Source organism: Rosa rugosa, chromosome 2 (genome assembly GCF_958449725.1).
Source record: "Rosa rugosa chromosome 2, drRosRugo1.1, whole genome shotgun sequence".
Taxonomy (NCBI): Eukaryota; Viridiplantae; Streptophyta; class Magnoliopsida; order Rosales; family Rosaceae; genus Rosa; species Rosa rugosa.
In genome coordinates this window covers 6,713,041-6,739,876 of record NC_084821.1, presented here as the reverse complement: position 1 = coordinate 6,739,876, position 26,836 = coordinate 6,713,041, and the positions used below count along the sequence as shown (strand labels likewise).

Sequence of the window (26,836 nt, the reverse complement as noted above, 5' to 3'; positions counted from 1 at the left end):
AAATAACCTCATTTATCCTTGGAACAGGACGAGGATTACATTGTGCACCAAAAGCTTTCAGCACTCGCAGATCTTGAATTAAGTTGTTCATAGAGCCTTTCGCAAGCCGACTTGCTGCTTGTATATGTCCTGTAATTAGATGGAAAATCATTGATACATGAATTGTCACCCCATCAAACCTCACCTTATTCCTTGCTTGCCAAATGAACCATAATACTGTGGTAAAACAAACAATCCATAATTCTCTTAATTGAGCACTACGTCCCTGAAGACCAAATTGCAAGACTTCAATTAATGAGTTAGGAAGAGAACCCAATTCAAACCTTAATCCCATGAATCTCCAATTACACGCATTTTTATGCATGTAATTGTATCTAAAACACTAGAAATAAGCTAATCCTCAAGTCAATTATTATGTAATTAATCCATTTTTATTTATTGTGTAGCAAATAAGCGGAATTGCATAAACGAGATAATATGATCCGAAATTGGAGCAAAATGGAGTTTCCGACAAAAAGACGAACTTGTCAATGCGAGTCAACTATGGTCAACGCTATCAAGGGAACGGAATCTAATTGCCTCCGATAGTACTTGCGGAAATGCATTGAGAAGGGAGAAGAAAGAAGAAAGAAGAAAAGCGAAGATAAGACAAGAAAAAGGAAAACAAAAAAACAAAAAACAAAAATCAGCCTTTGCTGACGTCATCATGAAAAGGCAAATGAGCAATTAAGAAAAATATGGTCCACAGATTTGCAAAAAGTCATCAGCAAGCACACGACCGTGTAAAACCTTCCATGTTAATAAGGACATTCTTGGTGTTATATAATGAGACCACATGATCTTACCCCAGTTCAAAGGAAGCAATGGCTGCCTTAAGAAATGATATGCAATCTTAGCAGTGAGCTAGCTCACCTGATGAGGAAGAAGACCAAATGACCTGGTCCTTAGTGGTTGGATCAACAGCAAATGGAACTTGACTTATCAACTCACATATAGCCGGAAAATGAGATTGCAAGAGTTCAGGAAAATTCCAAGCACCATTAATAATATAAGGGCTAAATACTAGTTAGTACCATGTGGTTTAGGTCCAAAATCAATTCAGTCCCTGGACTTCTAATTTCATCAAAAACACCCCTGTACTTTCAATTTTGATCTAATAGGTCCAATTCGTTAATATTCTGTTATGGGTTCAAGTTATAGTTGGATTATTTGTTGAAAATCTATTTATTTTTAATAGTAGGACTCACTCCTAAATTAACTATGCAGACCACCTCGACACCACATCATAAAACATAGGCCATATATGAGCCACATTAACAAGTTAAATAACTCAATTGTTGGAAAACTAACAAATTGGACATATTAGATCAAAATTGAAAGTGCAGGGGTGTTTTTGATGAAATTAGAAGTTCAGGGACTGAATTGATTTTGGACCTAAACCACAGGGTAGTAATTTGTATTTAGCCCATAATATAATCAGAAATCCGTGAAGGTAAGCATAGTTAAATTTAGCTCTGAGAAACGCAAAACTGAAGTTAAATTTAACTTGGCTATAGTTAGGCTGTTGGAGTTGAATTTTACTTCAAAAATAGTTATATATAGCTAAAAATCAAATTTAGCTACTCTGTTGGAGATGCCCGCCTTACATGAAGTGTATGTGCTAAGTCGAATTTCAAAGAATATCCTTGCTATAGTTCTTTCCTTTTTTCTACTCTGAAAGCTGAAATTACAAGATTCTTTATTTCAATTCTAATGTAGATCGATGCTGATCCTGACCTACGAGATTGTACTCACTTTCTAATACTTGGTCAGAAAAATGCTCGTCTAGAAAATTAAAATGAAAGGAACACAGTTTTGCCAAAGACTGATTCTCAATAAAATCCTCCCACAAGAAAATGAAGGGTTAATTTTAGTTTCTAACACCCCTAATTAAGCTTTCCGGCCGGTCGACATCATGGTCCCTGTTTGTTAGCATGTAACTTCAGTTTGGGTTTCGATTCTGTTCGACATGTGCCCAAAGGTAGCTAGTTCGATTGGATTCATATATCCTGCTATGTGGCAGCGTTTTAAATTGATAATTCCGGTAGTATCATTGGCCAAAGTGTATCGTGAAGACAAAAGAGAGACATCTATGGGTTCAACAAAAATGGAAACCTTCAACAAGGATTATCGGTTATTTTAACTAATTATGGCTTTGTATATAATATGGCCAGTGAAAAGAAAAGAGAGAAAAAAAAAATACCAAACATATACACTAGTTCTTGGAAGAATATTGTATTTTGACGGGGGAGATAAATTGAACGTTGCTAAAAGTGCTCAAGTTCGATCACCAGTAGACAACATCACAGTGCAACGGATATTGAACATAGCTAACTGTTTCAACTTGTGGCTTCTTTTCTTCGGGCTTCTTCGCTTCTTCAACACTTACTATTTGGGCGTAGCTGAGTTTCTTCCTCAACGATTTGGCCAAGCAAACCGAATCAATTCCGACTCCGATCACAACAACTTGGTCTTTGTCTGCTTCTATAGACACATTGCTCACACCTGTATAGTTATCCAATTTATTCTACATATCAGCACTTGCGTTTGTCTACTTTTACACAAAAGATATTTGATATTTTGTTGAAAAAGATATTTGATATTTGGTTTATGATGCATACCTTTAAAGCCGGCGGCAGTCTTGAAGGCCTCAGTTTTGCGTTTCTCAGAGCTAAATTGCACCTTTATAACTATCTTTTGCTGCGTAAATTAACGACGTTAATTAGTTAGAGCTTCTTCACAAACATTCTTAAAGAAACTTCACACTTTACAAGATAAATCCAACGATGATCAAATGCTTACCTTCACGGTAGAGGCCGAAGAGTATACAGAATTTTGACAATCTGAAAAACAAAAACATAAATTCCACATTGGATAAGCTGGAAGGTGTGTTCAGAGAAAAATCTACGATTTATCTTTCTAGTAGTACTTGGAGTCTTGGAGCACTTCGAGGTCAGTTGCAAAGAAACAATGACACTAGGTTCAATTTATAACAACATAGTCTTCGTAGAATAATAATTAATATCCCCAATTGACCTGTCCCTACAGAGATTGCGACTAATTTTGTGAGACAAGATTTCTTATGTGATACTCAGTTGCTAGGAAACCAAGGTTTTCAGAAAACCCGATCGAGTCAAGTCAACCGCGCGTTATAGCTACGATCATATTGTGCACCCAGAATATATATACTATGGTTCTTTGTGCACCCAGAATATATACTATGGTTCTTTCATTGAGACAGATAAGGAGAATACTAAAGTTAGTAGATTACTCTAAGAGTGCGTTAAATAAAAGTTGCAATATACATATAGTCATAGACAATGCAAATGTTTTCACAAGTAGACAAATGTTTGTTTGGTAAGCATACCGGCCATACGGACCCTATTTCATTACAATCATATATAACAGCATGGTGGTACGTACTTTTAACTTTTGAGAAAAAGTCGGAAGTTGTTGCATTTTGTGGTATAAAAGTTAATAATTAGATAAGAACAATTCATCAAGAAGGTGCGGTGTGTGTGTATATATAACTTTTCTCTGTTAATAAGGTCCTTAGATATTAATATTTAAGAATTTTCTTGATAGATTTACTTTTTGATCGGATATCCACATCTCAACCGTTTAGTTTTTAGGTCCTAATGTATAGATCATTTATGAAAATTTCCAGCCAAATTGATCATCATGAAGGTATCAAACTAAATTGATCATCATGAATGTATCAAACTAAATTAAATCAATGAACAAACCGAATCTGGCCAACTTGAACAATTTGTGTTCATAATTGTAAATCGCAGTTTTGAATGCCTTAATGATTATCAATTTGGCTGAAAATTTACAAAGATGATCTACTTATATATACCTTAAAACTGAACAGTCAAAATATGAATATGCGATTGAAAAGTATGTATATCAAGGAAATCCTTATATATTAATATGTAAGAACCTCCTTAACAGAGAAAGACCACACACACACACACACACACACACACACACACACACACATATATATATATATATATATATATATATATAATTACGCATCAGTACATTAAAGCATACTCTAGATAAACAACTTTTTATCATTATGTATCGTTTTATGTAGTTATGTTGCAAACTTGCTCGAAACCAGGCCTGAATTAGTCTAAAGTCTAAACACTACATGGAGTCAATCTATTAGTATATGAAGTCAGTTTACTCACTAACATATTCTAGACAAACCCACTTACGTACTGTCCATGAACTGATGAAAGCATATAGTGCGTTGCAGTAGGATACAAGAAATGAAGGATAGTAAACATACTCTAGAGTCTAGACAAACGTACCCACTTACGTACTGTCCATGAAAGCATAGAGTGCGTTGCAGTAGGATACAAAGAAATGAAGAATAGTAAACATACTCTAGAGTCTAGACAAACCCACTTACAAAGAAATGAAGAATAGTAAAGCTTCAAATTTCACGTGTGAAAGCTTCATAATCATCATGAGAAATTTCTTGAAAGCGAGTCAGCGATACTACTAATTAATCCCTACATAATTATTCAAAGAAAAAGAATTAATTAAAGTCCATCGATCACATCTTTAATTAGTCTTTGTAAGGCCAACTATTTTCTTCATGTTGGACGGGTAAAAAATAGTTAAAGAACGCAAATTAATTAGTCTTCTAGTAATGCTGATGTACGTGTATTAATATATATGTTCGTCATATATATTTATATATAATAGCAAGTCAATTGGTGAAAGACATGGATGTTCTACCAATGTCATATCAAGGATTCAACAAGCAAGAAATTTCTCGATGGATCAGTGGTCGTTTTGTATGCAATATTATAACGAAAGAAGCTTCAATCGAGCAAATAAAATAATTTCTGAGGAACAAGAAATATTGGTTATTATCAGTGAGAAGTAGACGTTTATGTCTGCAGCTTAAACAAGTGGATTGCGGTGAGCGACATATTAAGAACAGTCATAGTCTGTTATCTGATCCACGATAAAAATATCGTGCTTGAGAGAGAGAGAGAGAGCTGACCAAGCTACTCACCGTATTGGAAGCTGCACAACATGATAACATCAAATCCATGGCCAACCTTACAAGCACAGTGAAGAGAGAAGAGACGAAGATGGAAGAACAATCTGGAGCAAAATTCTTCAGAGATTTTTCTGATTAATGCAAAGTGTACCAAATTATTACAACAAACCCCTATTTATAGTAACCCCACACCTTCACTTATTACAGACGGGAAAATATAGAAAATATCTAAAATCTCTGTGTCAGCAAATGACTAGTACATGCTTGACAGCTGGATGCCACACCATTGGTCAAGCTGACTATTCCATGCCGAGCCCACGTAATAGTTAAAACCTCCCCTCAATCTCAGCTGGGAATACCACACTGAGATTGACACAATGTTGTTTGAAGATTGGACTATGTCCACCTTTAGTGAAGACATCTGCAGTTTGATGTTCAGTGGGAACATATTGCAGAAGAAGATCTTGTCTCTGTACTCTTTCTCTTACAAAGTGAAAGTCATTATCCAAGTGCTTAATCCTTGAATGGAATACAGGGTTGGAGCATAAAGCAAGAGCAGACAAGTTGTCACACTTCAACAGAGGAGGGGCAGGTACTCTTACCTGCAAATCACATAGCACATGCCTTATCCAAGATATCTCTGCTGTAGTGTTTGCAAGAGCTCTATATTCTGCTTCTGTTGAACTTCTTGACACTGAGCCCTGCTTCTTTGATTGCCAAGATATAGGACAATGGCCTAGGTACACAATGAAGCCAGTAGTAGATCTCCTGTGATTAATCTCTCCAGCCCAATCAGCATCACAATATGCATTAATGTAGGGTATACTATCACCATATTTGTAAAACAATCCCTTGCTCAAAGTTCCTTGGAGATATCTTAATATTCTCTTGACTGAAGCATAATGAACATCAGTTGGAGAGGACATGAATTGACACATAGTATTAACAGCATATGCAATATCCGGTCTGGTAAATGTCAAGTATTGAAGTGCTCCAACAATACTCCTGTAAAGAGTAGGATTTGGCAAAAGATTACCCTCATTTTTGAGCAACTGGACATGGGGAAGACATGGCGAGACACATTCTCTGCAAGCAGTCAAACCAGCCTTAACAATTAACTCTCTTGCATAAGTTTCCTGAGACAGAAAGATACCATTCCTCTTGTATTGAACATTGATGCCAAGAAAGTGAGACAGAGGTCCAAGATCTTTCATATCAAACACCTCACTTAATTCAGACACAACAGCATTAATTCCTTCAGTATCAGATCCAGTTATCACAATATCATCGACATATAACAATAAGGCCATCACACCTTTTTCACTTTGCTTGACAAATAGGCTAGGATCTGAATGTGAGAACTGAAAACCTATAGATGGAAGAAAGTTAGTGAACTTTTCATTCCAAGCTCTAGGTGCTTGCTTTAAGCCATAGAGTGACTTCTTTAGCAAACAAACATAATCTGGATGAATGAGATCAACAAATCCTTGTGGCTGATGCATATAAACTTCTTCTTTAAGTTCTCCATGCAGAAAAGCATTCTTAACATCCAACTGCCTTAATTCCCATTTGTTCATAGCAGCCAAAGCTATCACAAGTCTAACTGTACTGTGTCTTACAACAGGACTAAAAGTTTCATCATAGTCCAAACCTTTTTCTTGACTATAACCCTGAGCAACAAGTCTAGCTTTGTACCTAGAAACTGTACCATCAGGATTCCTTTTCACCTTGTATATCCATTTACTTCCCACAATGTTCTTACCTTTAGGAAGAGGAACAAGAATCCATACAAACTTGGTATTATCATCAATGTAGGTGACATAGTACTTAAAGCCTTCCAAAGACAAACAAGGAGCAGCACCCCAGACATTAGAGTGAACTTTCTGAAATGGAACAACTGACCTAGAGACTGATTCAGTAAAAGGTAACCTATGCATCTTTCCACTAAGACAAGAAGAACAAATATGAGGACTAGGATCATTGCTAAACTGCACTCGAGAAAGTAACAGGGCCTTTGTTGCTTTGTCCTGTACACAAATGTCAATATCATCCATAGTTATGTAGCAATGATTGTCTTTTGCACAGTTTATTGAAGGACAGAAGATTCACAGCAAGACTAGGCACATGTAAAACATTTTTAAGTCTAAAAGAATGCTTGTCAGGAGTAATAGCAGTGGAACCAATATGCTTTATATTCAAACCTGCACCATTGCCAATTGTGATGGAGTTGTGAGACTCATAGGGACGAGCAATGGTGAGATTCCTGAGGTCAAAGGTCATGTGATGAGTTGCACCAGTGTCTCCAATCCAAATCTCACTATGTTGTGTTCCAGATGTGCTAGCACCAGAAGATTGTGCTGACATAGCAGTCAAGGTAGCTGGAGGTTCAGCACCTTGATAGGCATAGTTGCTCCTGTGATGGCAATCCAGTGCTGCATGACCCTTTAGGCCACAAATTTGGCAAATTAACACAGACTGAGAAGGATGATTAGGTGGGACATTACTTCTGTAAAAGCAATTAACTGCAGTGTGACCCTTTTTTCCACAAATCTGACACTCAGGTGAGGCACCAATATTGTTTCTATATTCACCATTGTTGCCCTTGTAATCTGGAGAAGCAGGATTTTGGAAGCATTTGCTTGCAATGTGGTCTCTCTTGTGACAATACTCACACTCAGTATTTTGATAGCAGTTACTAGCATTGTGACCTCTTTTACCACATATCGGACATTCAACACTGTTGTAACTCCTGAAATTTCCTCCAGTTTGATCATTTTCAGAATTGAGTTGCTTGCTAGTACTCCAATCAGCATGTCTTCCAGTGTTGTTATTCCACACACCTTTGCCTTTATCACTGCTAAATGATCTAGTGGAACCTTTATTTCTGTCATCAGCATTGAACCTGTATCCATTTCCTCTAGCTGCCATTGCAGTCATAGATCCTGTAGAGATGAACTGAGCTTCAATATCTCTTTCAGCAGCTAAGAGTTGAGCCCTGAAGTCCTTAAGTGAAATGGAGCTGTCACGAGCACGAATGACAGTCTTTATCATTGAGTACTCATCAGGCAAACCATTCAAGGTGACCACCACAATATCCTCATCTGCTATAGCCACTCCAACAGACTGCAACTGATCTCTGGCATGCTTAATACGAAGTAGGTACATGTCAATTGAGTCAGCACCCTTCTTGATGGTCTGCAGGTCAGTTTTGAGCTGAATAATGTTGGCTCTTGAGACAGTAGAAAACCTTTCTTGCAAAGCTAGCCAGGCTTCACGAGATGAGCTACATCCAACAATGATTTCCATGATATCATCATCAAGAGTGGCCATTAACAAACCAAGTAAGGCCTTGTCAGTCTTCTTCCATTGCTTATAAGCTTGAGTGATCTCATTAGTCACAATCCCATCCTCAGTAAGAGCAAGACGAGGTGGACATGGATAGGTTCCATCAAAGAAGCCAAAGAGATCATTTCCTTCGAGAACGGACTGGAATTGAAAGCTCCACTTGACAAAATTTGTTTCACTCAGGCGAACAGTAATCATACTCAGCAGTGAGTTAACATCAGATTGTGTAACAGTCATGATGGCTGATAATGAATCTACAGATTATCAAACTCTTTGATTAACCAAATATTATCAAACTTGTACCTACTGCAGTATAGTCTCACAAGCAACCAAACTATAAACCGCGTTTTATCACAAATCTCACAATATCATATCGATCATAGTCTCACAAGCAATCAGGTTATCAATTTTGTCTTATCACAGATCTAACAATATTATACTCATCACAGCATGATTTTCCTTCAACAAATCTCTTTATCATCTCAGTTATATCTCAATCACTATCAATTTTACCAGATCCATATATCTCAAAGGCTCAACACCTCAAAATTAGAACAAATCTCACAAGAGAACGGAGATCTAAACCACAAGTCATAGATTGATATGAAAAGTTTGGACGAAGTAAAATCGCAGCACAATAAACCATTTCACAAGTGAAAACAAGTAGTCGAAGCCAGAATCAAAACCTCAGAAGCAGAAAGCAAAGATCTAGGGTTTAGTTGAAGCACAGTGAGCTTGACGAAGACGAAGTGTGAGCTGCAGTAACAAGGAGTAACAGTAAGATAAGTTCAGGATCATGAGCCAAAGCTCTGATACCATGATAACATCAAATCCATGGCCAACCTTACAAGCACAGTGAAGAGAGAAGAGACGAAGATGGAAGAACAATCTGGAGCAAAATTCTTCAGAGATTTTTCTGATTAATGCAAAGTGTACTAAATTATTACAACAAACCCCTATTTATAGTAACCCCACACCTTCACTTATTACAGACTGGAAAATATAGAACATATAGAAAATATCTAAAATCTCTGTGTCAGCAAATGACTAGTACATGCTTGACAGCTGGATGCCACACCATTGGTCAAGCTGACTATTCCATGCCGAGCCCACGTAATAGTTAACACAACATACCTTGCTGTTTATATCACCATATATACTTTACTGTTCACAGCTTGCTCTCTTACTCTGTGCCTTACGTTGTACATAGGTGTGACCGTGTGATAGAGTAAAATTTGAGTTAAGTAGGATTATGGTTTGTTCTTTAAATCAAGGGTAAGTTGTTGAGGGTCTTTAGGGATCATGTTTGAACACTCCATCTTCTTTATATAGATTAGCTTGTTATCTGTTTCTTCAAGGAAGCAATATCAGAAAATCTTCTACAAGTATTTGTCTTTCATTTTCTACACACCAAGACTGCAGCAGCATATATACATGGAACCTGGGCACGTAGCTCATGATCAAGTTCTATTTCGGCGTATCGGAGCTTATTCCTTAACGACTTGGCCAAGCAAACCGAATCAACTCCATCTCCGATCAAAACAACTTGATCTTTATCCGCTTCTATAGACACGTCGCTCACACCTGCTTAAATCACTACTAGAAAAACTAGCCAATGCACACAGATGAAGTCCACACAGATATTCACACGGTTAGAAATCTGTGTGAGAAACACTACAATACATACAGATGTCTGTGTGAAAACTATATTCACACAGTCATCTGTGTGAAAAAAATTCTAAAAGTGGAACAGCAAAAATTCACACAGATGTCAGTATGAATTAAAATTTACACACAAAAATATGTGTGAATTGTATTTCAAAATAAAACTAAAACAAAATAAATACATAAAATTTAATAAATATATTTGATTTCACACGGATATCTGTGTGATTTTTTTTCTGCAAATTTCAATATTCCTCATTATCTAACTTCAATTTATCAACTTCCTAACTTCTTTTGAATTTTTGAATTTTATTGTTTCTCTCTTTAAAGCTTGAATGGGTAGAGTTTAGGTTGGTATATATTATTAAATCTTTTTTTTTTGACAGAGTAATAGAGATTTCATTTAATCCCAAAGCCAGAACGGCACATACAAATAAGCCCTATATGCTTGTACCCTAAATCAGTGGTCAAGCAGTTAAGGGAATACGGGTACCATCCACTAGTACAATGAAGCTCACTTATTTAGAAGCCTACAACCTATAAAATTCCATCAACACAGAGAAAACTACTGTGAATCTCCCTTCGTCAATGCACTCAATTGTGGTACTACAGGAGATTCATTAACTAGGTGTAAAAAGAACCCATAGTTTGTAAGCTAGAACAGAAATAAAACTGAAAATTAAACTTTCCCCTTACCCTTAGAAATAGGGCAAGGAGAACAAGTAGGATAGGTCAACCTTAATGGTTCCATAACAGCATCAGACTTCTTATTTTTTGGTGGATTCTTGTTCTTGGCTCCAAGAGGCCGGCCCCGTTTCTTTTTAGTCTCCACATGTTCCTTATCTGCCCCAGTTTGGGATACCATCAAACCATCCGGAGTTTCCATGAGACCAAAAGACTTAGCAGAAATATGGGTGGGGACACTATGCCAAAAAAGCTATCAGACGACACGCATCAGACGACAGAAGGCTAATATTCTGTCGTCTGATTTTTTCAGACGACATCAGACGACAGATAAATTAAATGTGTTGTCTGAATACATAGAGAAACCATACTTTGAACTTTTTGAAAATATGGTCCGATTCAGACAACAGTTATATGTTGTCTGAATAGATGGAGATTTTCTATATTGAAGCCTAGCAAAAATTTTAGAAATCCCTCCAAGAAGTTTAAATCTTTCCCTCTCAAGTGTCCAAACCCTATAGCTGACTAGTTAATGGGGTGATATTCAGACTACAGAATTATGTCGTCTGAATAAGGTGAGTTTGACTTTAATTGTTTCAAGTCTTGCTCTTGGGACATAACACAAAACTCCTCTTCGTGATATTAACTCTATCTAAAACTCAACCCCTTGAAAAACCTGTCTAGAACTCTATCCACTCTCTCAGCAACCAAAGACTCAACTGAGATTGCGATCTCAATCTCTCAAACTTGAGAATACTTACCCAAACCTAGTCTCTCCTTCAACCCAGGAATCATTTGCATTCGCGTCCGGCTCTATGGAGCTGTCCAACAACCACTCAAAAGATTAGAGGAAGCTTGACTATTTTCGATTGGGTTATTGGCCGGTAAGCATTTTGCTTCATTAGGTTAGGGCTTCGATTGGGCTCAATCTTCGATTTTAGGGTTTCGATTGTGTTGAATCTTCTATTTTAGGTTTTTTTTTTTCTTCTGAAAATTGATTTGGGGTTTTGTAAAATTTTCCTTGTAAATCTTATTAGTTGTTAGGTCTTTCTTTGATTTTCATTGGGGGATATTGAAATAGATTAAGGTGTTCAGGTTCTGTCGTAGTGGTGAAATTTATTGTTTTTGAATTTATGGATTTCTTGCTCTGGTTTATGAATTCAGGGATTCAGACTTGTACTGTTGCTTGTTATAGCATTGCTGTTGGAGGTGAGAAAAGCTTGAAACTTTATTGTGAATTTTGGTGTGGAAGGTTTTAGTTTTCGTAGTATTTTGTACTGAAATATGTGACATTGTAGGAGGGTTTGGGTCTTACTAGTTGGGTTTGAACAGGAAGACTTATGAAATTCTTCACAGTTTGAGCCTCATCTCTGGTACTTCATTATTGGTCTCATTTATTCCGCCCTCTCTTTGTTTGGGTAAGTTAGATTTTCATTCTTCTACTTAAATCTCGAGCAACCTTTCTGGGAAAACTAAAATCAATTTCACTTCTATCTGTTTTGGGGTATTCTCCTCTTGTAATACCTCTTTGTTTCTCATGGTTTCTATGTTATAATGAGCATATGGCTTATCGAATTGTTCAATTTCTACTCAAAATGAGGGTTTGTAGTAGTAATTTTGGATTTTACTTCAATTTCTTTAAATTCTGCACTCTTTCATGTAGAACATATTTTACCTCTTTCTGCATTTTTGGGGTTTCTTATTAGTCTTTCTATTATCTTGATATGGGATTAATCTCTTGCTTTTGGACTCATGTTTAGTATTAATTATGGGTCTTGGTTATGCTTGGTTGATTTTCATTCAAAACCCCATGAAGCATGCCCATTTGGTAATTGTGATTCAAGAATATATGGCATATGTTGTCCTGGAAGTCGGAAGCCGTCTTATTAACTTTCCCTAGTGGCAACGCCGATCATGTGGATGGGTTAAGACCTAAGAAAATAGTACTGGGTTGAGTATGTTTTAGTTGGAAGCCTTTGGCAGGTTCTGCACTTGACACCATGGCTGTTCTAACTAACCTATCCTTCTCTTTGAAGTCATTCTGATCCATTTATGTTACTTTGCTTTATTTAACTTAGTCATGAGATACTCATGGTTATGTAGTGATGATCTTTTGTCTCACTTGGTCTTAGAATAGTATTGCATAAGGTGCACTTATATATTAAGTATACCTCACCATTCGTTTGGTCTTGTTCAGATAAATGCTCTATTGAATGACCGCTTAAGTGGAATTCTAGGTTGTGGAGTTCTTTGCATCTTGGTAAGTATTTTTTCTCTCTCTATTGTTTTATGATATCTATAGTCATTAGAAGAAAGAACATTTAAATGCATTCATTGCCTTAAATGGTTAGTATAAGCCTTGGAACACTTGTTTTCCCTTGTATGTCTCTCAAACAAGCCATTGGTACTGACTAACTTTTTTTTTTCCTTATCTTATATAAAGATGAACACTAAATGCAAGTACAAACTCTTGTTGGGTTTTGCATACATGATCATATTGTTTGAAGTAGTTATAAAGCACTTCTCCAATCAATGAGTGCTTGATACTGTTAATTAGTATTATTTAAAGAATATAATGTAACCTATATTATGCAGGTCAAGAAGATTATAACAGATTGAGGCCTCTTAATTACAGAGGAGCTGATATTTTTCTTCTTGCCTTTTCTCTCATAAGTAGGCCTAGCTATGAGAACATATCAAAGAAAGTAAGCTCCTTTTTCTCTACCAAGATTCTACCCTAAACTCAAAATTCACTTTTTAAATTTGTACATGCACCAAATGTATAATACTAATCAGATTCTATGTGTTCTGTCTTCTCTTTTGACCTGTTGCATGTTATGTTGGAGAAGTGGGTTCCAAAGCTTAGACATTATGCCTCATTAGTGCCCATTATTCTCATGGGAACTAAACTAGGTATCCATTCTTTCCACTACCAAAACCAATTCAAATTGGATTTGATAGATATGCCTTTATTTTCCCTTAAGTTTCACTCTATGCTCACTATAATATATCTGCTATTTGTTTTCAAATTTATTGCTTCTTTCTTTCTTACATAAAATATTGAACTTTCTTTTACATAAAATATAGAATTTTCTGGTGGAGGCTAGTTAGAAAGTTGCCACATTCTTGCCAAGGCTTCTAGAAAGTGGAAGCAAGAACTGTATTAGTTATTTTTTTTCTTGCTCCCCCTTCTTTCTTTCTTTCTTTCTTTGTTATTTTTTCCAATGTTTCTGCCTTCTTTGACTTATTTTGTTTATGTTCCATATTCTAGATAAGTGATACAAAAAGAATAGGTTTGTATGAGCAATTAGGAGTGGCTAAGTGACAGATTTTGTTTAAGCAAGGTATGCACGGCTTCTTTCTCTTTTGTTTTTTTGTTATTCTTAATGCTGCTCATGTTACTATTGAGATTGGTGTGTAATTTCCATTGTGATCCAATAACATCGTTCTGAAATGTATGAAAACTGATCAGTTAATGGGTTGTGCATCTTGAATTGACACTGATCAGTGTTGTTGTGCATATATTCATATATATCAGAGCAAATACTAATAACTCCTGAATTCATCCCTTGAAAACTGATCAGTATCTGCCGTGCATCTTGGTAATTTATATTGGATGGTACGTAAAGGGTGAGAAGCAGATTCGTATTGAAAGACGTTATTAGACAATCAATAGCAGTCGGTGTATACACACACAAATAGGATTTATATCATGCTCATTAGTAAGAGCTCAGTCAATATATAACGACTTTTCAATAAGCTATATATATATATTAAGCTAAAGTAATTAGCTGCATTTCTTGAAGTTTTCATTTTTATGGTCAAGAATGAGAAAGAAATCATGTAGATATATATATAAGATGCTGATGCTGATCATAATATTCCACCCATTTACATGAAAACGGATTAAATTTGTGTACGCAACTGAATGCTGCATTTTTGTGATATTATAATTTGCACATAACATCAAAGTACAAGGAAATACCTTGCGGGTCAGTTTATGTAGCAAGACCAGGAATTTTTTGTTGCTAATATTTTCTCTATGATATGTCTTTCCTTTTCCAACTATTTACCAGGCATATTTCTTTCTAGTGTTCTTTCTATATATACCTACTGCACTTCACCCTGTAGCATTGTGATATGAGATAGCAATCTTTCTTCTAGTGCCTGCTGGTGTGCATACCTTTACTCAGGGTCTGGTGTGCATACCCTTACTCAGGGTCCGTTGGAAAACCTGTCATGAAAGACCAAATTATTTTCAGAAGGGCATTGAAATTGAGGTAAAAGAATAAAAGCATACTCAAATCTTAAAGGAAGCAGTTAGTTGGATGTACAAGGCCTCCTAAAGTACTTCCAGAACTGTAATTGAAACTGTGAAATACTGAAATGCTTCGAAGACTTTAAAAAGTATGCTTAAAGTAGCTTTTGGGCAAGTTCTTCTCTATAAGTTAGAGCCAAATCAGCATATCCAACTGGTTAACATTATACACATCCTCGTCTTGGAATTAAGCTTCTGCTGGTGTCATTGCTCCTTCTGACTTTGTGAATCATTCACTGAAAGAATCTTTTCCATACTTGGTTTTCAGCTAAGAAGTGTGCCCAGCTTTTTTGTCGATTATACTAGATGTTTCACAAACTAATAGAACTAATGAACAAAAGTTTTGATCATGTGGGAACTGCATTTGTAATTTGGGCTGTTTTGTGTCAAAGGTTCTTAATCACATGTCAAGAACCTTGTTTCTAGTTATTGTATCGCCACTGTACTAATTATGCAGATCTTTGGCTCAATCTCATGCTTTAGGTGAAATGTTTACTCGCATTCCTTGTACGGAATGAAAATTATTTTCTCAAACTGTAATCATGCGTTCCTCATATGAACTGCCATAACTGTGCCCCAGCATTGTCTGATAGTTGTTGACTTGTTGTCGTCTTTCAGATCAGTTGAGCAGCACCGTTTCGCCACCAAAAAACAACACCGTTTGATTCTGTTGTTCCCCATTCTTTCAAATTCATCATTCTCCAATGTTATCTCAATACTGTTACTCTACTTGGTTCTCTATGCTTAGTAATAAATGTGAGTTGATGTGGTAGTACTAGTGACTTGGTTTTCAAGTGGGAAATCATCTGCATGTAAAATGTGTATGTTGCTGTCAATACCTGTTTTGTGCGAGTTGGTTTACTGTTGTGCTACAGATGTGGCCAGATCATTGGCCTGTAATTTGGTTGCAACCCTCTTCATTCTTCAAATCAATATTTTTTTTTGGAATAAACATTAATTATTATGCATTTCTCACTTAAGGAAAGTATTCTTTTTCTTTTTACTATACTTCTCTTTATTATTTACATGTACACTATAACTTAAATTGTTCCTGAGTTCACTATGTATTGCTGCAGTATTTGGACGAGAACAAGTCATTGATTCTGAAGATTGTTGAGAGCCAAAATTCAGGGAAATTGAGTGAATGTGCAGAGTGAGCATTTATTTCTTTTATTCTCCTACTTTGCAATTTATTAGCACCACGCAGTAAGTTGGACCCTCTAAAGCCTAGGATATTGGAAACTGCTTTGTGGGGTTTAACCTATTAGTTTCTAGTAAAATCAGAATTCTTGTTTTGAAAGTTAGCCCTATTTGGCTTGGAGGTAAAACGTGTACTTTCAGAATTCTGATTACTGTTGTGAAACATATCCATTCACATTAACTTGTATTTTTTTTTTAGGGCAAATTACTGGTCACTCCCTCAACTTTTGGGGAGTCGACAGTTCAGTCCCTCGTATCATAATTTTAACAAATAACTCCCTATACATTCAAATCTCACACAATTTGGTCCAAAATGACCATTTTACCCTCACTTTTTTTTTTCTTTTCTTTTTTTTTTTCTATCCTCTCTCTCACTTCCTCTTTTTTTTTTTTTTTTTCCTATCCTCTCTCTCACTTCCTCTTCGACTCAGAACCCGGTGAGGCCGGATGGGTGGTTTGTTTCAGGTTTGTGTCTCAAGCTCGAAGTTTTGGATCAGTGGGTGTTCGGTGTCTTTCTGGGTCGAAGGGAGTGGATGAGTCGGGGAGTCGGGGAAGCGGGCTGGGATTGGAAGAGGAATTGGATTCTCTTGGGTCGGAGCGGCGTCTGTTGGGGGTCGATGGTTGGCCGGCCGGATTCGATGGCTATCTGGTGCAGATCGAAGGCCGGTTGGGATCGGTGGCTTGCGGAGACGATGGTTCCGGCTCCTTTTGCAGAGATTCCATGTGCCGGCGGGTGTTGGGTGGCCTGAAGCTGTTCGCCGTTGCTTGGACGACGTTGGAGGCGTGAGGGTGGCTCCACGCCGGTGGGAAGGCGGTGTTGGTGGCGGGGTGGCGACAAAGCTGCTGCTTTGGGTCGGGAAGGCTGGATGCCTCGCTGCTTTGGGTCGGGAAGGCTGGATGCCTCGCAGAATGAGAGAGAGAGAAAGAGAGGATAGGAAAAAAAAAAAAAAAAAGAGGAAGTGAGAGAGAGGATAGAAAAAAAAGAAAAGAAAAAAAAGAAGTGAGGGTAAAATGGTCATTTTGGACCAAATTGTGTGAGATTTGAATGTATAGGGAGTTATTTGTTAAAATTATGATACGAGGGACTGAACTGTCGACTCCCCAAAAGTTGAGGGAGTGACCAGTAATTTGCCCTTTTTTTTAATACTTGCAGTGGGAAAGGAAAGCAAATCACTTCTACACACAAAAAGACATTGATCAGGTCCCGGCCGAGTGGGCAAAGTATGTCAGCCAATTTCAACAAAGCTAGTGTGTCGAGAACATTCTAATTTTGGACATGCATCATCTATAACCCATATTAACTAGTTATGCAGTTGGTCTAAGTATCTATTTTTGGCCTGCAAGTACAGTTTATGATCAGTAGTATGAGATATCAGTGTTTTTTGGGTTACATTTGTTGATCATGCCAACTGCTATGGGTTATTGAACTGATGTTTATTAAGTTTAGCTCCATGCTGGATGTATGTATAGCTGCAGGAACAGATTGATGAAATATTGGTATTTTTGTGAATGGATTTCATATTTGATGAATGCATTGTGTTGTTCCCAGATTTACATGATTATGGCACAACAGGGATACGAGTATGACATCTGGAATAGAAAGCAACAACAAAATGATGTTGTTGGACGCGTCAAAGAACAACAAAAACAAGAAAAAATGTGTTCATATTTGGACACTCAAACAACAGATAATTGTCGTCTTCATGTCAAAACAAAGACAGAGTCGAAAATGAAACAACATTTAACTGTCGCTCAAATTAACTTCAAGCAACATATAATTGTCCTGTCTGTGCTCTTCAACCTTCACTTAATTGTTGTAGAGTATAAACCACAACAATAGATAAATGTAACCTTAACAACTTTTAAACCACACTTAATTGTAATTCCAAGTTATATGCCACAACAGATAACTATTACTATAAGTTAATAAAAACCACAGACAACTGTTATTTGTATTCTCTTTAAACGTCATTTAACTGTCATATGTGACTAAACTCAAAAGGTAAATAAATGTAGTATTAACTAAGTTCAATGTACACTTATCTGTGACTATAATGCATATAAAACAACATATAAATGTTACCGTAGTCGACTAAAGACGATAGATAATTGTATTTTAAACTGAATAAGAATGACAGTTAACTGTTATTGAACTGGAATAAAACAACACTTAACTGTTATTATAAGTCCATTCAGACCACAGAAATTATAAGGAACTGTTATTTGTTTCTAGTTCACACGACATTTATCTGTCGTTTGAATTCACCAGCCTCATATCTCGATTTCATCAGACAACAGAAGACCTAACAAATTTCTGTCGTCTGATAAATAAGACGACAGAGGAAATCTGTCGTCTGATGCCCCAAGAGACGGCACCGTACTAGACAACAGAAAATTTTTTAATCAGACGACAGATCTCCTCTGTCGTCTGATTGCTTTTCTGGCATAATGGGAATTCCGGTAATTTCACTTTATTAGGAGGCAAAAAACAAGCTTGCCTACCTTCCAGTACTGCCTCCAGACCATACTTCATCTTCTTCGGGGACACATTCGGAGATACTGGTTTGTCCCTCTTCTTTGGCATGGAATCATCCACTGGTACCACTGCCAATGTATCATATGTACTCACGGAAGCCCTAGAAACGACATCCCTGATGACCGCAGACCTCTTGTCCTTCCTAGGCCTGACAAACTGCACGTCCGTAAATAGCGACCGTGCCACAGGAGATGGAATAGAGGACTGAAACTGAAAAGTTGTCCCGCCCAATTGGAACCTACCTTCAGCGATCTGGAGCACAGGACCAGTCCTAGTTTAAACAATTGTTTCCAAAGAGGGAAAGATCTCTATAGCTCCTTGAAATTCTGCCGAACAGAAATTCAAAAACTGGGTTGCAGACTATCAAGTACACTTCCAGTCCCTATTTCCATTTCTTCTCTTTTCACTCCAATCACCTATTCCCAGTCTCCCTCTCTCTCCCAACCCCTCCTTTCTCAACCCCCACCGCCAGACTCCTCATCTCCTCCGGCACCACCGCAACTAGGAGCTATGAGAAGAAGAAAAAAGGAGAACTGATGGAAAATGCTCAGATCTCTCTCTCCCTCAGTTAACCTCATATATGAACTCGTGATGCCAAATCCCCAGGTAACATGGGTTTCAATTTTCTCTCTTTACTAACTCTTGTAGATCTGCATGATGTTGTTAGTTGTTATAGGATCTGTCAAACCTAGCAGAAAATTGAGCCAAGAAGTTTCGATATTTCTCAACAAATTAAACACACTGTAAGTCTCTCTTTCTCCATCTCTCCCCAATTTACAGTATTGTGATTGCCTTCCTAGATTTTCTGCACTTCTTATTACTTCTTTGACTCTCTTCAAAACTTTGAAATCAAACAAATTTCTCTTTAAATTTGGGGTTTTTAGAGCATTTTTAGCAGACTCTCTATTTTGGCTCCTTAGCTATTTTGGAGAGCATGTTTAACTTTTTATATATTTTAGCAGCTGCACCAGACTCCTAAGTGGCTCTCCATTATAACTTTTAGCTATCTCGCTCCGAAATATAGAGAGCGAGATGAGGCTTTCTATAATTTATAACATTCCTTTTGGGTTATTTTATGTAATTTATAAATACATTTAAACTATTTAATCTTCATTTAAAAAATAATATAAACTCAAAATTAGCTAAAATAGAGAGCACTGATACAGACATATTTCTAAAGTGGCTAGCCAAAATGACTTTTTAGCTATTTTGGCTAAAATTTGACTCAAAAATGGCTAGCATTGCTAAAGATGCTCTTATGGTTAGTAAATCCCTCAATTCACTTGCATCATTTGTCATTTTAAATATTTCCCCCATCTTCTTTTCATTTCCCAATAATCTTTCTCCTCTCTATTTTTCTGTTCTTCTACGGTGAGTAGACATACACTACTAGAATTTTGGCCTTAGACATCACGACAATTACATCGGTGAGGAATTCACGCGATGTAAAAAATTATCATTAACATCGATTCCTCAAATACCGATTTCTATGCATATAATTGACATCGTTTATTACTGTTGACCGATATCTACAATTTGATTCTGAAATTTTAAAAAACGCGGAACGGATGAAGTTAAAAATTTGAACACGCGGGGAACAAAATTTCCATTCCACCCACACTTTGTCAGTTTTCCCCCTTCTATCTCACTCACTATTATCTCCCAATTTTCGCACACTCCCTCTTCCTCGAAACCCTAGCTCTCTCCTCCTTCCTCTTCCGCTCTCTTTCCACGGCCACCACCGCCTCCCTCTCCTCCGCTCACTCCCGCTACTATCTCTCTCTCACTAACCGCCTCCGCCCCCTCGGCGGCGCCATCATCTCCACTGACAATTTCTCTCTCTACAAATCAAACACATTTTCAGCAAAGCAAACTCAAACAAGTGTCCTTCTCTAATCCCCATCCCTTCCGTCAAGCCCTAGTTCCAGCAAGCCAAGGAGAATGCACCTCCGCCTTCAGATCTAATTCATCATCCTTTTGATTCTCACAGACGGAGATTCCCAATTCATTCACACGGATTCTTTAAAGAATCGATTCACGATGACCCCTTTTTATCTCGATTCAATTTCCCCAGGTAGTGTTTGTTTGATTTTTGGTACATGGAAATGAATTATGTTCCATTTTGTGTGGTTTCAGTTTTAGATTTCAATTTTAATTTTTTTTTTGTTTGGGGTTTCATTTGAGGGCGATGGCTATGACGGTGAAGCAAATGGCCTTTTTTGGAGGTGGATTACCCCTCGTGAACCACCTGGCAAAAATGTGGTAAGTATCTTGGTTGATTAATATTTGTACAAATACATTACTAGAATAATTTTGTTGACAGGTTCTCTGTTATGATTCATGTTCTCACCATTGGATCTCCTTCATCAGGAGGAGTGGGGAAGTGGTTTTGATACTTGAAGATGACCATGAATTGGTTTCACTTGATATTGTGAGCAAACAGCTTAAAAATTTTGGGATTTCTACATATCAGGGTTGTCATGTTGGCTCGTATGAAGAGAGCCTACTCTTGCTTGACAGGAAGGATGCAATTTCTTACTGAGGGGAAAGAAGAGGTTAAGGTGATAAGTTATATAACTAGCTTCGTGTTTAAATGCATATGCAGCTAAGTTTATTTGACATGTGACTGCTGAATTTTAGCTCAAAACAAAGTTTAGTATTCTACAAGTGTTAATTTTTTCTTTGTATACAGTTGCTCTATTTTTAGATTTCTGGGTGTCTTGTTGTCAGCTTGCTTTCGATATTGTTTTGTAGAATTTCCTGTCTTAGGTAGTTAGTTGATTGGATTTCTTGCTTATGTTGTCTGAAAATAGAACTTTGTAACTAGTTTAATAGGAATGATGCAATCCTACTCCAATAAACAAGCTCAGAGCGAAAATAAAAAAAATTTAAAAATTTGGACAAGATGTTAAAGGTGATACATGGTTATGCTGCACCTATTATCACTGCTTGCAGTTTCATGTTTTATGTAGCACCGCTTGGTAGTGCCATGCAAAGGACTATGGTCTCTCTGGAGCTGCTAATGCTACTTAAGTGTACTTGATATAACACATTATTATTTGCTGTTCTACTAAAAGTCTAGAACTATAAAAATGTTCATGCAATGGATGCTTTAATCAATTTAGCTTTGCTTTATACTACATTCCCATTTGGATAGACATCAGTATAACATAACCTGATCAAATGAGCACTAGACCAGCGGGGATAAGGTGATACTTTGAAAACCTGCAGCATGAATTAAAATAGGACACGGTAGTGGTATAACTTATAGCTCTAATTTCTGCAGTTTTAAATTCATTTTTAATATCTAGACTCTATGTACATGTAGTGGTTTTTTTCTTTCTTTTTCCTTTGTTAGGTTGAAGCATCTCCAAGTTATCTTACAGGCTTCATGCTTTGGAAATCTTGAGCAACTATTCATTCTACGTCTGTCTTCAAACCATAAACTGCACAAGTTACCTTTACGTCAATCTTTCATGCCTGTGTACGAAGTGGACTCATAGTAAGAGTATGCTATCAGATGTATGTAAGAACCATTGAAACTTGTATGGTTGCATACTTGCATCCATCATTATTGGACTCTCCTCTTTCTATGTATGCATAAATATATGTATGTGGATAGTATGCTGCTGAATGTGAAATTGAAATCCTTATGATGGATGTTAATTATATATTTTGTTACATTGCTATGAAGAACCATTTTAGTGTGCTGCATATGTGGGTCAATGTTTATCTTTCATGTTATATATAGACGCTGCCATAGTTGATGGAAGAAGCATACATCTAATTTGTATATGGTATGGATATGTAGGTTGTAAAACTAAAAGCTTTCTCCAAGTTTGAGAATATGTCGATACAAGCTCAAGTTCAGTGCTGATAAGGTGTATATTCTGTAGTCTTACCATCTAACTCTTGAATAATTTATTATTAGAAGATCATTTTCCTCTTAATAAAAAGAACGATTTTGAGGAATAGAGAAGATTCATTGATACATAGGTTTGTGCATTTGTATGCCCCATGATTGATAATACATTATTGTCATAGTATATTAATGGTGCTAGGTGGTGGTTTAAGATGTTGATTAAATCTTTAGTTCATTATGAAGGCCAACATTTGGTGAATTTTAATATTAAATGGTTAATTTATCTAAAAACTATGCTTATAAGGTTTTGATTTTAACAAATTGAATTAATGGTTCTTGTCAAATACTTCATATCTGATGTTGAGTTATTAAGAGTTGTCATAATTCACAAGTCTGTGTAATACTTGGGTAATGAAAATTATTAATCCTTGCTTAAGAAGAACTTTGGGTGGCAATGTTCTAATGGTTAGTGTTCTTCTTTATCCTTTAATTTTATTTTTGTATATGCTATCATGTTTTTAACCTTCTTCTGACTATTCTACAGAAGTGACAGCAACATTTCTTGTGTTGGTCGTATTGCCATTCAATCATTCTGTGTTCCACAGTGTGGTATTCCAGCCTGGTGAGTGGCAATTGTTAGTTGGTCTTCAACTGTTATTCTGAGGCTTTGCTTTGCAGTTGCCTCTTATTTCTTTTCTCTGCTGTTTTGGTGATTCATATGGGTTGTGTATGTCTTTTCCTTGCTCAAATCAATATATTGTATTACTGAATCAAGCATATATTGTATTACTGAATCAAGCATAATACAGTTAATACTGTTGGATTGCAGGAATGGGACATGCTTTCCTTCCTTAGATCTCTAAAAAGCATACTACAATCTTCAATGCAGTTGTTGTGACATTCCCGCCTAGTCTTCTTTCATCATCATCCTCCTCTACAAGATGGTAGCACATGGCATCCTCCCTTTAATACTATTACATGCGCACTCTCGCGCTGGTCAAGAGATTCGATTCTGTTAAGTCATTGCCCTCTACTTTTAACTACTTTTTGTGATTTGAAGTTGCAATTTAAGTGGATATCTGTGAAACTAGTTCTCAACTCATTGGCACATGTTTTTGCTAGGTTCATTCGCAGCTACACCAAGGACTGGAAATTCAAGTTACAAGTATTTTTATCTTATAACAAACTGCTATTTTTTTCTCCTTTTCTTTTTATTGTATCTACAAACAGAGCAACTTGTCTTCATATGGTTTATTTAGGAGACTTTAATCTTGTTCTTTTCTTTTGCTATTGTGTATGGAGAAGTTTAGGCCATATGTCCCCTTCTCCCTACTCTTTGTACTGTTTTCATCAATAATATTAATGAGCATTTTCTTTTGCTTACCACTGGTATTCTCATTGTGATACGTTTCTAGTGTAGAAACTGATTTAGTAATCACTTCTAAACTAGAAATTGAAGCAAAAAGAATGAATACACAACAATTTGAAATAACAAACTGATGTTATAAATGACTCATGACATCAGTTCTACTTATAGAAACTATGTCTAATACTGATATATAAATCACTTTCTTATGTAAAACGATGTCATAGTAGGATACGAAATCAGTTTTTTTATAAATCAAACGATGTCTATAGTCATTTTATACATCAGGACCTTACAAGAAACTGATGTCCAAAGTCATTTTTAACATCGGCTAAAAACCGATGTCTGAGATTTCCTGATCTTTAACATCACCCACTAAGACATCGTATGATTTTTTTTTAACATCGGTTTATGGCCGATGTCTAAGGCCAAAATTCTAGTAGTGATATTTTTTGACATTCCATGATGCAGGTTGAGGTATAGATCAAAATAGATATTTGGTGTTCTTTATTTTTGAAATTTTGGATATTAGAAATTTTGTTGCTTGTTTTTTGTGGTTTCGTTGATTATTCTAAAAACTTGTCATTAATTTATAATTTTTCGAAGTCGAATTAATCTCAGAATCATCAACAAAAAAAAAAATCTCAGGACCGGCCCTAGGCATCAAAAAAAATTTCGCCCTGGGCATCAAGAACCTCAGGACCGGCCCTGGCTAAATTGCACCTTCAACACTAACTTTTGCTGTGTAAGTTAACGACGATATATAGTTAAAGCCTTTTGTACAAACATTTATCTTAAAGAAACTTCATAGAAATATCCAACGACGATTAAAAGGCTTACCTTTATGGTGGAGATCGACTGGAGAGTTTAGGTAAAATTTGGTGCTGTCAAAACGTTTTGAGAGGAAAACCTACGAATATGTATGTATCTCTATTCTAGTACTTGAACACTTGGAGCCTTAGAGGTTGCTTGCAGAGAAATAATGACGCCATTTCTATTTATAAGAACCTAGTGTTCGTAGAATAATAGGGAGAATATCACAAATTGTCACTAAATTAAACTTGTTCGACACTTTGATCACTCAACTTAAACACCGTCCATCACTTTAGTCATTGCCGTTAAATTTACTATTTTATGCTGTTAGAGTGAGGGCAGTTTTGTCTAATCACTACTTTTAATAAGAGAAAATAAAATTAAAAAAATAAAATAAAAAATTCTAAAATATCTGTTGTCTTTGAGTTTTTTTTTAATTTATTTTTGAGAAATTTTAAATACACACCCCAAACTACTTAATACACATCCCTATTATTTTATATTTCAAATCAGATTTTATAGGTAGATTAAATGACCAAAATAGACATCTATGTATTAAAAGAATAATAATAATAATAATAATCATATGTTCCTTATATTATTCTATAATTATAAACACAATGAATTTCTATACATGACATCCTCATTTAAAACAAGAATAAAGTTATATGGTAATTTAAATTTTCCATAAATGAATTGTAATTAAATGGGGTGAGATACCATGTAATTTAGAATTTCGAAATCAATAGCATTAAATGTTTTTAAAACATATCGCTTTACTCCCACTTTTTAGTTCTTTTTTTTTTTTTATCTAAAAGTGATTATTAGACAATTTATTATCGAGAAATTTTAAATACACACCCCAAACTACTTAATACACATCCCTATTATTTTATATTTCAAATCAGATTTTATAGGTAGGTTAAATGGCCAAAATAGACATCTATGTATTAAAAGAAAAATAATAATAATAATCATATGTTCCTTATATTATTCTATAATTATAAACACAATGAATTTCTATACATGGCATCCTAAAAGTTAGAAACCACCTAATTTAAATTTTCCTTAAATGAATTGTAATTAAATTGGGTGAGATACCATGTAATTTAGAATTTCGAAATCAATAGCATTAAATGTTTTAAAAACATATCGCTTTACTCCCACTTTTTAGTTCATTTTTTTATTATCTAAAAGTGATTATTAGACAATTTATTATCTAATATAAAACATCACAGGTATAAAACTTTGTAATTGTTAATGTGTTTGACCATCCAATGACAACTTCGTAGTTCCGCCATTGTGGAGAAACTACTGATACAATTTTGGTTGAATGTTCGACTCAAAATTTTATACTTGATCAAAAAGATGTTTAGTGGATGAGAACTCAAATAATATAAAACATATTTCTAAGCATCTATTTGAACTTTGAAGGGAACAATAATGAATCCTTATGGATTTCCCAATAACTAACACAAGTAATTAATATGGTCAATTATATATGCTAATCAAATGTTAAAGAGAAATTTTAAATACACACCCCTAATCACTTAATACACATCCATATTATTTTATATTTCAAATTAGATTTGGTAGGTAGGTTAAATGACCAAAACAGACATCTATACATTAAAAGAAGTTATTGGGTTATAGTCATATTTTCCTTATATTATTCTATTTATGTATAAATAGTTAGATAAGCACAACAAATTTCTATACATGGTCTCTCAATTTAATACAAGAATAAAGTTAGAAACTATCTAATTTAATTTTTTTCTTAAATAAATTGTAATTAAATGAGGTTAGAGACCATAATATTTAGAATTTCAAAATCAATGGCATTAAATGTTTTTAAAACATATCACTTTACTCCCATTTTTTAGTTAATTTTCTTTTTTGTTCTAAGAGTTATGATTAATCAATTTATTTTCTAATATAAAATATCACAAGTGAAAAAAAATTGTAATTGTTAATTTGTTTGG

At 35.7% G+C, this 26,836-nt stretch overlaps 1 protein-coding gene and 2 long non-coding RNA genes across 8 annotated transcripts; 2 read left to right on the top strand and 1 right to left on the bottom strand.

Annotated features, from left to right (window-relative positions):
• Window positions 1-2,130: 2,130 nt before the first annotated feature.
• On the bottom strand, window positions 2,131-3,015 carry LOC133733738 (heavy metal-associated isoprenylated plant protein 16-like). Its single transcript, XM_062161378.1, has 3 exons — window positions 2,842-3,015; window positions 2,661-2,739; window positions 2,131-2,544 (listed from the first exon to the last, which is right to left on the bottom strand). Exons 1-3 carry the CDS (start codon window positions 2,908-2,910, stop codon window positions 2,327-2,329), a joined length of 366 nt encoding a protein of 121 aa, XP_062017362.1. The 5' UTR covers window positions 2,911-3,015; the 3' UTR covers window positions 2,131-2,326.
• An 8,419-nt stretch (window positions 3,016-11,434) lies between these two features.
• LOC133729186 (uncharacterized) lies at window positions 11,435-13,458 on the top strand. Of its 2 annotated transcripts, XR_009856289.1 has the most exons (5): window positions 11,435-11,643; window positions 11,924-11,968; window positions 12,058-12,177; window positions 12,957-13,019; window positions 13,355-13,458. It is a non-coding gene; the product is annotated as an uncharacterized LOC133729186 (long non-coding RNA). The 2 variants fall into 2 exon arrangements; XR_009856288.1 differs by lacking the exons at window positions 12,957-13,019; window positions 13,355-13,458 and having other exon boundaries at window positions 12,058-12,483.
• A 6,960-nt stretch (window positions 13,459-20,418) lies between these two features.
• On the top strand, window positions 20,419-24,061 carry LOC133732403 (uncharacterized). Of its 5 annotated transcripts, none has more exons than XR_009857103.1 (5): window positions 20,419-21,075; window positions 21,184-22,335; window positions 22,625-22,694; window positions 23,220-23,297; window positions 23,505-24,061. It is a non-coding gene; the product is annotated as an uncharacterized LOC133732403 (long non-coding RNA). The 5 variants fall into 5 exon arrangements; XR_009857104.1 differs by having other exon boundaries at window positions 21,184-22,339; XR_009857101.1 differs by having other exon boundaries at window positions 20,420-20,887; window positions 20,998-21,075; window positions 21,184-22,694.
• The last annotated feature ends 2,775 nt before the right edge of the window (window positions 24,062-26,836 follow it).